General features: G+C 27.9%; 2 protein-coding genes across 2 annotated transcripts; both read right to left on the bottom strand.

Moving 5' to 3' along the window:
• Positions 1 to 4,281: 4,281 nt before the first annotated feature.
• Positions 4,282 to 6,455, bottom strand: OCT59_007336 (uncharacterized protein; the record flags this gene model as incomplete). Its single annotated transcript, XM_025314329.2, has 5 exons — positions 4,282 to 5,207; positions 5,278 to 5,475; positions 5,541 to 5,592; positions 5,655 to 5,696; positions 5,772 to 6,455. 5 exons carry the CDS (start codon positions 6,453 to 6,455, stop codon positions 4,282 to 4,284), a joined length of 1,902 nt encoding a protein of 633 aa, XP_025185346.1.
• A 2,732-nt stretch (positions 6,456 to 9,187) lies between these two features.
• Positions 9,188 to 13,150, bottom strand: OCT59_007335 (uncharacterized protein; the record flags this gene model as incomplete). The annotated part of the gene is made up of 7 exons (XM_066148005.1): positions 9,188 to 9,665; positions 9,746 to 9,819; positions 9,899 to 10,074; positions 10,165 to 10,368; positions 10,992 to 12,188; positions 12,263 to 12,754; positions 12,835 to 13,150. The coding sequence occupies 7 exons, from the start codon at positions 13,148 to 13,150 to the stop codon at positions 9,188 to 9,190; spliced, it is 2,937 nt and encodes a 978-aa protein (XP_065998639.1).

Genomic DNA, 13,150 nt, shown 5'->3' with positions numbered 1-13,150 from the left:
TGATGGTATGTCTATGTTTTAACATGATGTGAAAGACATCAACCGACATGATGTCTAGACATCATGCTGATCAAATTACCAAATATAGTATATTTATGAGTTACACAAAATAAAATTTACTATATTTGGTAACATGATGTCTAAGACATCATGTCGGTTGATGCTTGAGCATCATGTTGAATGATGTACAAACATCATCCTACATATATCAAACATGATGTCTAGACATTATCCAACATGATGTCTGGATATCAACCTTTTGTCAAGGACGGCTTTCCATAGAGCATCATGTTGAATGATGTACAAACATTATTCTACATATATCAAACATGATGTCTAGACATTATCCAACATGATGTCTGGATATCAACCTTTTGTCAAGGACGGCTTTCCATACTAATCAAACAGAAATCTGATATGGTTAAGAATAAATAATTGTTATTTTTTTTTGGAATTTACTTCGGATATCTCTTATATGTTTATCCGATCTACAAATCATACACTTCCCGAAGATAACTATGTATGGTAATATTACAAAAACATTATCGATAGACATTTATAATTGTTAATTAACAGTTAATAAATTTATATTAAAATTGATGTATTTTTTTAAACTTCCAGGATTCTTCTTAATATTTTCATTCCAGCTTTGGTAAAAATGTTCTAAATCATTACAGTATTTAATGTAATAGCTCTCTTTTTTCAAAAACATTATTTTCATTTTGAAATTAATGAAAACTGTTTCAGGGCTACTTCTAGAGAAAAAATATTCTTTTTCCTTAGTATTTTCAAAAAAGCGATGTATTGCATTGTTTTATGTATTCGGTTGAACTTTTATTAAAATTACTCAAAGATTAAATAAAGCACAAGGTATCAAATTTTTAAGGTTTCGGATCTTTTAATGGAAAATGCCTCCTATTTCAAGACAGATCTCCTTTTTGAAAAGATGTTTGGAAAATGAGATTAAGAGAACAAGATAAATTCTACTTTACAATAATTCAATTTTATATAATAATCTTTGGTACTACTATATAGTATATAAATAAATGCATTTATACATGATTTATTTCGGTTTCGGCCGGTTTTTATGGTGCAAACAGTCTAAAGCCATCACTTTTTATCATGTGATTTCAAATGAATAGTAAAAAAAATTTAATCAATATTTTTTAAAAAACTTTCTGTAATTAAACAGTATACTTTTATGTAACAGAGGGTTTTTCAAATTGAATTATTGTAGCATAAGATATATAAGTTTTAATTTTGGTTATTTTACTATGTTTTGAATAAATTCGGAGTGGCCAGTTTAACACTAATTTAATGCAGGCCAAAATTTATAAACTGGCTTAAATTAATTAATTAAGAATTAATATAAAAATATTTTTGTTTAAAATAACCGAATGAGAACAAATTAAATATATGTTTATTATTCTTAATGAATATAGAAAAGATTTGATGGATATCACAATTTTAAATATAATAAAATAACAGATTCTTTCTGATAATATGAATTTTATAAATCATTTTAGCCAGAATTAATATTAATTCTGGCTAAAACAATTGGTATTCTATTCTACAAACCCATGATTAGTAAATATTGACCAATGAAATTTTGCTCACGTGATTTTATAAAATTTGGCCAAAAAATAAAAAAGTGGTGGCTTTAGACCGTGCGCATCATATTATAGGTTACGGTACGTTTCGCCGAATTTCATTTTGCCGAAAACCATTTCGCCGAAGTGAAGTTTCGCTGAAGAAATATTTCACCGAATGTGATGTCATCGAATGGACATTTCGTCGAAGGACATTTCGCAGAAAATGTTAATGATTAACATATAACAGATAAACATTTCCTTGATCATTAACAATTCGATACAAAGAAAATAAAAAATGCTCAAAGTACAAATTCTCTCTAAAATATTTCATTTCATTTTATGATGATTTTGTTATCTTTTTTATTAAAATAAACGTGACTTAATATACTGTATTAAATAATTCGTTTGTCTTCTCAAGAAAAAGAAAAATTAAAAAATTTCACAATTTCGGCGAAATGTCCCGGTGAAATGGCTTCGGTGAAATGGTTTCGGTAAATGGTCATTCAGCGAAATGTCTACTTGGAAAACGGCTTTCGGCGAAATGTTACTTCGGTGAAATATCCCTTCGGCGAAATTGCCTCGGCGAAATGGGTTTCGGTGAAAAGAACATCGGCGAAAAGTCCGGTTACCCATATTATATTATTGATTTGGGAGATGAAAAAACACTAAATCAGGTTCACGAACTTTTGAGCAACTATGAATTGAATTCTTTGTTTGAAAGGTCAAGATTGACGGATGAGGATGAATATGTAAGTGCGGAGGCGCATAAGTATATGTCACTGTTTCATGAGATTATTGAGGAAAAGATAGAGTTGTGACGATGGTGATATAGAAGGTGAAAATAAAGACATAACCGATGAAAAAGACAGCGAAGAGTTTGCAAAAATGAAGGGGAAAGTTCATCAATTAGACAAAACTTCATTATCTATCTAACACCTTTCCTATGCCAGTAGAGAGTTATGATCAATCAGAAATGCCCGATATTTTTGTTATTAAGAGCGTCTCTAGTCACCTTGATACAACTAATCACAAAAATGAATGGTATTATGAGGAACTGAATACTCCCGAACGCACGTGTGACAGCTCACGTAATAGCGTATCTGTTTTTTGTTACATTTTGCTTTATCAACTCATTACGATATTTCTCATGTGAACGAGACATTTCTACCAAGGTCGATGCTCAAGATAACGGGTATAAAGCTGATGGTGTCTTAGAGTTTTTTGAGCGACCAAGGCAATTCCCTGTAAAAAATCTGATCCGTTCCGTGAATGTATCATTTTCATGGAATTTATATGGAAATTTTCATCTCGCTAACACGGATATCCGTGAATGTATCATTTTCACGGAATTTTTACGGAAGACACGGAGAAATAATGGAAATATTCGGATAAAAATTTTTTATAGGGCAAATCCCGTTATTTTTGCTTGAGATGTCAGAAGGTCCCAATAATCCCGACCCAGATAAAATTAATGGAGATAGAAAGACGGAACTGATGAACGAGGGTATTTAAAAGTTAAGATACTTGATTGAAATTAATTTCAATTGACTATTTTTTTCATTTGATTGATTTTTTCATTCTTTCCGCATATAATTGCTTGTTCATGAATCGCTTTTTAGGATTATTTGGTATCCAATCTCATCAGGAATTTTTTTCCGTTTAAAATCCACAGAAATCCACATCAAATACTGTGGAAATATGTGGAATCTAACAGTTCCAGTATTTTCCGAATACCCTGTGACGAAACACGTGGTATTTTCGGCATAAGTCCACAAAATTCGGTGTGGATCCATGTAGGATATTGGGAATGTGTGGAATTCCACGTATTTCTGAGCAAACCCACGTGGAATTACATGGACCGACCCACCTAAAAACTTCCTGATGCTATTAATTGCCTTTAGTTTAAATTTCCATTCAAGAGCATTGAATGTGTATAATGTAATTTACGTCAATTACAGTAAGTAATGTCTATATTTTCGAAAATTATTAACTACTACTACGTGTTTTTAATATTTTTAGATAATATTCATCAGGCAAATGTACAAAGTCAGTTCTATCCTTTATATTGTCATTAACTATAAGTATAAAAGTAAATAAATGAAATAGTCGAAAATTCTAGAAAAACACAATGTTTGCACGCATAAGCAAAAAGTTCTTTCTTCACTTTTCATGAAAAATGTCGTATTAATGTCACATGCTTATAATTAGTCATATCAGATATGCAACTAAAATGATCGAGTTTGTCTAAAAGAAATCCTTTCCTTTCTGACCGAAGCGATCAACATTTCGGGAATTTTTTAAACGGGAAATTCTTTATAATAAATAATTACACAATTCGGAAGTTAATATCTTTTGTATTGTATCACCAGTTTAATGTGACGGGTAAATCAAAATAAAGTATATTATTTTTGTGGAGGCGTTTACAATAAATTTTACATTATAATAAACCATAAAATAATACAATATAAAAAGGTAATTTATTATATTAAAAACACTTAATGTTAATTAATATTTTGAAAGTGACAGACTAATTAATGAAAACAGAATTATAGGTACAGTATACGAATGTCATATCATATTATAAAGATTGCTTGATTACTTAAAGCAGTAATTGTCTATTATGAAGTTTAAAATGTTTATACCATGTTAATGTAATAATAAGTAAGTTTTTACGTAATATTTATAAAGTTTATGGAGTCTGAGGGGGAGGGGGAGAAGGGAGAAGAGCTTCACTTCCTTGAGAATAAGGATCAGTTAAAGGGGGAGGAGAGAGAGGAGCTTCACTTCCTTGAGAATCTTGAGAATGAGGATCAGTTGAAGGGGGAGGGGGGAGAGAAGCTTCACTTCCTTGAGAATGAGGATCAGTTGAAGGGGGAGAGGGGAGAACAGCTTCACTTCCTTGAGAATGAGGATCAGTTGAAGGGGGAGGGGAGAGAGGAACTTCATTTCTTTGAGAATGAGGATCAGTTGAAGGGGGAGAGGGGAGAGGAGCTTCATTTCTTTGAGAATAAGGATAAGTTAAAGGGGGAGGGGGTGGAGAAACTTCACTTCTTCGAGAATGAGGATCAGTTCCAATTCCGGGATAATAATTAGAAGAATGATTAGAAAATCTATCACCATCTGATGGAATTTGTAAAATAAAAAATTCTTGACTGAGATTATCTTGAGGCTGAGTTAAATTATTATTATTTGAGATACGTTGTTCTGGTGTAAATTGTTTTGTAAATTGATATTGCATTGATGGTCGACTTGAATATAAAGTTGATCGTTGACTTAATGACATTTTATCATAAGAAATATTTGAATCATCTTCTGGATAACCGACATCACCTTCACTTTGATTTTTCTTACGTTTATAATATACAAATACTAATATTCCGACTACTGCCAATATACTTAGCACTATTCCAACTGATAAACCAATAATTGCTAATTTACTCGATGGCATTCCTGCACTGGAAGGAAATAACTTTGGGATATTAGAAGATGGATTCGTAAGTTCATCTGCCGATGCAATGTACCATTCAAAATTATTAAAGTCAAATATATAAAAATCAGTATTTAATCCTTTATATCCACTAGTAACCGCATTAGCCGATTTATCCGTATCATTTCCTAAAATAAAATAATAATTAAAGTCACGTGAGATGAATTTACATTGAAACATTTTAAAAAAATAACTCACCGAAAGCAACGAACATACGCTTATCTACTAATGTGGCAGTATGATAAACTAGGTTTGGTAAAGTTGGCATATTTGGTCTCCTTGGATTTTTAAAAGATGGTATTGACCATTCTAAGTTGTTAGTATCCAACATAGCAATTGATTCTGTAGGTGATGAATCAAGGTAAACGCCTCCAAATATACAAATTTTGCCTTCAACTATAAAATAAAAATTAAATAAATAAATAAAACAAAATATTTTTAAATTTAAAGAAGAAAATCACCTAAAACAGCTGAATGGCCAGCTCTAAGTCCTGGAGTATTTCCTGTAGCTACCTAGAGTTATTAACGTATTAGATATCACGTGATATTCAAAAAAGAATAATTTTATAACTGACCTTTGAAGACCATGTATTTGAAATAGTATTATATCGAAAAATCTACAATAATAAAATCAACTTATTAATATAACTCTCATACTTAATATAACTTTAATTATCTATAATCTTACGTACAATGGACATTGAAGCATAAGAAGTAGTATAAGCATTATTCATTTGTATACCACCAATATAATATATAATTTCATCAACTAATGTTGCTGTATGCTTATATCTGGGAGGAGGAACATTAGTAAGGCCACCCTCTTTCCAATTCAAATTAATAGTATCAAAAATATAATGATTATCATAAAAAACATTAGTACCAGTTTTATCTATTTCTATTCCACCAAACAAATAAATTAGCCCTTTATAACTAACAGAACTCATAAACATTAAGTTATCCCTAGTTGGAAAATCTCCCAGAATTATTGGTGTAATAATTTTATTTGTTTTAGTATCAAGTTGATATACTGTTGAAAATCGGTCACCACCTATAATAAATATCAAATCTTGTTTAGGTCCTCCTATATTAGCCGTATGTCCAAATTGAAGTGGCATATCTGCATCTTGACCACTAACTTGACTATTCACGTCTACCCATGCTAGTTTATTTCCATCATAATAAAATACATCACTTTCTTTAGGTTTAATTGAAAAATTATATCCTCCTATAAAATATATTTTATCTCCGATGAGAGTTGCCGTGTGACCTGTTCGAGGTCCTGGTATAAATTGTCCATTTACAAATGTAACCCAAAGAAACAATTGAATTAACAAAATTAACATTAAATGATGTTTTAAAATTTTGCAACCCATTTTTGATTAAGTATATTCCTTTAACCTTTTTTTCTAGAAAAAGGGTTGAAAATCCTGAAAAATGAATCATCCATTTTTATGGATTTATGAATTACAGAGAAAGGGAGAATTTGTGCATCCGGCGCAATTCGATAAAGGAACATTTGTTCGGTGCCAAGCTCAAATGGCTTGCATAAAAATAAACAATAAATTTGTAATTTGATATTTGATTTGTTATCATTTATTTTAGGTAACACAAACCCTAAAAAAAAAATCATATTTTGATATTACTTATTTTGGCTAATCCGTTAGAGTTTAATCAAACAGAAATCTGATATGGTTAAGAATAAATAATTGGAAACAATAGTTTTTTTTTTGGAATTAGTACTTCGGATATCTCATATATGTTTTATCCGATCTACATAGCTACCATAATCATACACTTCCGAAGATAACTATGTATGGTAATATTACAAAAACATTATCGATAGATCATCATTTAATAATTAACAGTTAATAAATTTATATTAAAATTGAAACTTCCAGGATTCTTCTTAATATTTTCATTCCAGCTTTGGTAAGAATGTTCTAAATCATTACAGTATTTAATGTAATAGCTCTCTTTTTTCAAAAACATTATTTTCATTTTGAAATTAATGAAAACTGTTTCAGGGCTACTTCTAGAGAAAAAATATTCTTTTTCCTTAGTATTTTCAAAAAAGCGATGTATTGCATTGTTTTATGTATTCGGTTGAACTTTTAAAATTACTCAAAGGTTAATAAAGCACAAGGTATCAAATTTTTAAGGTTTCGGATCTTTTAATGGAAAATGCCCCCTATTTCAAGACAGATCTCCTTTTTGAAAAGATGTTTGGAAAATGAGATTAAGAGAACAATATAAATTCTACTTTACAATAATTCTATTTTATATAATAATCTTTGATACTATATATAAATAAATAAATGCATTTATACATATCATATATGATTTATTTCGGTTTCGGCCGGTTTTTATATTGGTTAATAAAATCTGGATAGCCATATTTTTAGCTAGTATTACTCAATAACTTTAAATCCTTATCAGATTTACAAAGTCATACTAGACTACTGGGGACGTCCCAACCAGCCCTTTATCATGTTTTAATTGACGAAATGGATTTAGTGCAGATTCGGTATTCGTAAGTTATTTAATTTAATAATAATTCTGATAGCTTTTTTGATTAATTTGATTTTTAAACTGGCAAATAAATTAACATTTACATACTATATATATATCCAATCTGTTACACGAATGACGAATTCCAACGAGCATTCGATCAAATGATACTCGCATTTAAATTTTTTTATCTCTGATTACGAATCTTTTTTTTATTTCAACGTTCTACCAAGTTAATGCGAGGCAATATTTTTCGAACAAAGTATTATCGATTTCATGTAGACTTAATTGGGAATTTATTTTGCATAATAAGCATGGTAAGTAAACGAATTCGGAATGTTTTTAAAATTGAACTAATTACTAAGGTTGAATGATTATATGGAGAAGGAATTGAAAAAATAGATCCAAATCATCGATTTTATTTTTAATTGTTTTATAACAACTATCGACATTTGTATACAGTATTTGCATTAACGATTTCATTTTCAATCGTTTTAAAATTATTGTCTTCTGAATCAGACATTATATTTTATATTTATAGAATATTTTAAAAAGAATTACTCCAGAAAATATAAATGAATATATAATAACTTAGGTCCCTCAGTTTCTAAACCATAATACTTCAATATGAACAAATTTTTATGATTGACGAGAGCTTTTCTATTATAAAGTACCTTTAATCAATTCCCTATATTTTTTTGATCAATGTCGGGAACGATCCCTTGATTTACTTTTGTACCAAAATGAATTTTGTTTATAAATCCTTCGATAACTCCATTATCAAATTCTAATTGTCCAACATTGGTGAAAACTGCTTTGATGTTTTTTTTCTTTAACTAAAATTTTTATTTTTGTTACCATTCATAAATTTTAACTGACAACATAGTAATAAGTTGCAATATTTATATAAATTTAGATAATACAAGTATATGCATGTATCTTTCCTTCCTGAATCCTGATATCATCTCATCCTTTTTTTTGTATCACTGATAATCTTTTATGTTTGCCAGTAATTTTTTTTTTCAGTAATAAAAATGAAAAATTTTAAAATTTTATTAAAAAAAAAAAAGAATTTAAAAACGATATGTTATGATGTAATAATAAAAACAGAATTTAAGAATTTTTCCAACTATCACCGGGGTGGTGATGATCACTGGTGACTGAAATTATCAGTGATGATCGAATAGCATTAAAAAATATAGTGTCGGTAAAATTGATAATTCCGGCCAACGGTGATGAACACCTAAAAAACTTTAAATAAATGATGTAACAGTTTCTGTTTTTCTAATTACTAATTTTTCCTAATAATTTTCGTTAAATATTCTCGAGGGAGCAAAACAGCATTACGCTAAACTTTATTTATAATTTCAAATAATTACAAAGTAAAATAAAACCTAAACTAGTCACATAAAGGAAACAATAAATAAAAAGATAAAATAAAATACTAATCTAAAACCTATATCTAAGAACCTCATATACCCCAACCTAAACCCCGAAGAGTAAGTTCCAGGTCAACTATCCAGAGAAAAGGGCTCTAATCTAAGTTCAAAAGAGTAAAGTAGCCCACATCTCCGAAACTGTTTCGTAAATATTCTCATCAAATGGATTTATTAGTATCATTTTCAATATTGAATTCTTTTAAAAAACTATTCTTCGTTTCTTCTAATATTTTTTGCAAAGTAGACTCATCAACGGATTTATTAGTATCATTTTCAGCATTAAGTTCTTTTAATAAACTTTTCTTCGTTTCTTCAAATATTTTTTCTAAAATGGTCTTATCAACGGATTTATTAGTATCATTTTTATTATTGAGTTCTTTTAATAAGCTAAACTTCATTTCTTCTAATAATTTTTGTAAAGTATTCTCAATTTTGAGTTCTTCTAATAAATTTTTCTTCATTTCTTTTAATGATTTTTGCAAAGTATCCTCATCAACGGATTTGGTTACATTTTCAATTATGAGTTTTTTTAATAATTTTTCCTTCAATTCTTGGAGATTTTTGCTTTCCCATTCATCATTTTTAATCAATTCCTTAATTTTTTCACGAGTCTTATCAACATTAGCATAATAATACCTTAAAATAAATGTGTGTTAATATATAAAGGTTATATTTTTTTAAGAAATATATATATATATATAACAAACTTTACATACATTACTTTAGGGAACCAATCATCCCAACGTCTTTGAAATGGCAATAGGTAAAACAACTCAATCTCAACTAGAATCTGAATAAAAACGAAAATATTAATACTTTTATAATAACCGAATAATTTTAATTTTATAATAATAATAATAATAATATACCTCTGCTTTTTGTATTAAATATGAAACTCTATTATTACTTTCTTCAATTGCATTACTAAGTAATCCAATTAACAAATTCATAAGATACACAACAACCAATAGTGAGAATAAAACAATCAATATTGCGAGTGATGGATTAGCTGTATATGACCAATTGGAGAATGCACCTGAATCACCTAATAAAAATTTAAATTGGTTAAAAAAAAAAATAATAATAATAAAAAATACCTCGTAAAATATTAATGATAAATTTAAATTGAAAATACCTGTTAAAAATTCATACATTGCAAAAATGGCAGTCGTAAAATTTACAAACATATTTGTACTATCATTAGGTTGTTGAATAATATACGGATTATGACCAATACTTCCATTTTCAAATACTTGATAATAACTAGAAGCTATATTCCAAGGATTATTTGGATCGTCATTATTTGTAGGTTCATCAAATGAGAATTGAGATCTTGGGACTAATAAAATATAAAAAGCATGTGCAAAACTTATTATAATAATAAACAATACTACTAGAAAAGAGACAATCTTTTTTGCAACATTAATAATTATTGCAAAATATACCCCAAAATATTCAAAAGCTCTAAAAAATAACAAAAATTTTATATCTAAAAATAAACATGAAAAAGCAAGTAATGGAATTATATTCATATCACTTGTTCGAAGCAAAAGTATAGAAGTGACGATTGGAAGTACATATGCAATTACATCTGTAATGTTAAATGAAATAATTAATTTACAATTTTTATTTTTTTTTTGTTTCTTAAAATGTTGTACATACCAAATATATTCCAAAAATCACGAATCCATTTATTAAAATCATGAATAATTTGACGAATTTCAAAACTAAGATGAACAAATCCAAGTATGATTGAAGCTATCAAAAGTCGTTTTTGAATATTTTTTTCAATATATTGCTGTGGAATTGTGGCAGCGGTTGTAAAACATCCAAGATAAACCATAAATAAGATCCAGATTCCAGCATAGTAATATTTTCCGTAGGTATCCCATTTAAAATTAATTAACGATTCCCCATTCCATGTTTTATAAATATTTATATTAATTGTTTCAACAAATGGACTGGGCTTTGGCCAAAATAATTCTGAAATCAAGGTATAATTCGCTGGATAGTTTACAAACTTAATATAAGGATTTAACAAAATAAGAGTTGGTATACTTTTTAATTTTTTGTTAGAATTATCTACGTTATTCTCTTTTTCATGACTTAATTTTGATTCCAATTGAGGATATACGCAAGAAGAAAGATGCAAAACATTGCTTTTATATGTTATTCTATAAGATGGTGAATCTATTATCATTGTTGTTTCTGATGAATATCTTTCAATATACTCCGGATAATGTACATTCAATAATGGCATTGTAGAAGTAATGATACTTAAAAACAACTTGTTAAAATCATCTTTAAAATACCTCATACATTTATTATAAATTTTTTCTATTAATTCTACGTTATGTTTATCAATTGCAAATTTTAATAACTCAATTCCATATTTTAAAAAGGTCACCTTATTATCTATTATATCTGAAACCCATTCATCACAAGTTTCAAAACTAGTAGTATTCGGTAAAGGTAAATCAGTACGGTTTGAAAATTTTTTCTTATAAAATTGTAATTGCGAAATATCATTTAATTCCATTTGATAATAATAGATTAAGGAAATGGAATTCTTATCCTTATTAAAATGGAAAATTGAAAGACCAAATTGTGTTAATATAATGATATCACTTTCATCTAAAATCTTAATTTCAATTAAATAAGAATTTTTAAATTTAAACTTTCGAGATCCAATTTTAACATTATCACTATAAATATCCAGAAAAATCTTTTCATTACCGAAATTACGCTTAACTGACCATTTGCCTAAACTTTTTTCAGTTACAAGGAGTTCTGATATGACTTTAACTTCATGAAATAATTCATGTATAACATCCATATATGAATTGCGTAAAAGAATATGTAAATTGTCAACATCCTTGACATTTTCATCAGTGAATAAAGAATTTATGCTTGATATCATTGTTTTCAAATCAATTCTCCAAGTATCTATAAATGCATACTTTTTTGTAGCTTCAATAAAACGTGGTTCAACTTTTTTTGGTAAATGGCCATTCTGTTTTAAATGTTCTATACATTTCTTCCAAAAATTTTCCATGATGGAATTCCAAAATTTATTTTTGAATGTTATATTAACAAGTAATGAAGGAATCAATAGAGAACATAAAGTAGGATGTTTCATAAACTTACGTAGCCGATTAACTAAATAAAAAGATAATAAAGTTTTAAAATATAGATAGCATGGAGAACTCTAATTAATTTTAATAAAAATTTACCATTAGACACGGAAGTAAATCTAGGATTTTCAGGATTTAATATTATATCCAAAAAAACAGGAATTTCTAATTCAATTGAATAAATAAAAGTTTTGTCGCAAGTCCAATATGTTATTAGACAATCTAAATTTTCATTACTACTTAAATCTACTTTGCTTATTACTTCATCATCAATAAAGCATATTTCTTTACTTTTTTTGGTAATAAGATCAAATTGATAAATGGAATTATTTGATAACGTAAAATAAAGTTTATTATATTTTGATATGCTAAGAATATTAAGATCTTCAAGATATTCAGGTCTTTCGTATATTCTTTTATAATTCCACTTGTTATTATTAGTTCGAGTAGAAGAAATATAAATCACTGGTAGATGATAGTCATATGCAATAATATCGTTATTTAAACTAAAACAAAAATAATAATCAGGAAGATAATATTCTGTTATTTTATTTAATTGATTATTATCAATATCGTATATACCGCATGGACCTATTATATAATTAAATAATTTTATTACCGTCGGTTATAAAATAAATATTATATTTTAAATAATAATAATTACAACTTACCAAAAATTTTTTCTTGAAACGCCACTACTTTCTTATTATCAGAAAAGCAATATTTAAAACCAAAATCTGATATATCGACTTCAAATTCTTTTTTAAGTTGACCTTTATCAACGTCTTCGACATTCCAACCGACAGCAAGATTTGAAGGACTAATAGTAATGAGAAATTTTCCATTTGGTGTTACTCGTGTAAAAGAAACATTATCTAGTTTGACAACATTATCAATATCAACATTATCAATATCAACTTTATGGTCATGAGCCTCCTCAGGTTCTTGGTCATGAGTACCTTTTTTATTGTCGGAATTTTCATTCAT

The sequence above is a fragment of the Rhizophagus irregularis genome, chromosome 15, assembly GCF_026210795.1.
Source record: "Rhizophagus irregularis chromosome 15, complete sequence".
In the NCBI taxonomy this organism is placed as follows: Eukaryota; Fungi; Glomeromycota; class Glomeromycetes; order Glomerales; family Glomeraceae; genus Rhizophagus; species Rhizophagus irregularis.
The sequence above is the reverse complement of the archived record's forward strand: the minus strand, read 5'-3'. Positions and strand labels throughout refer to the sequence as shown.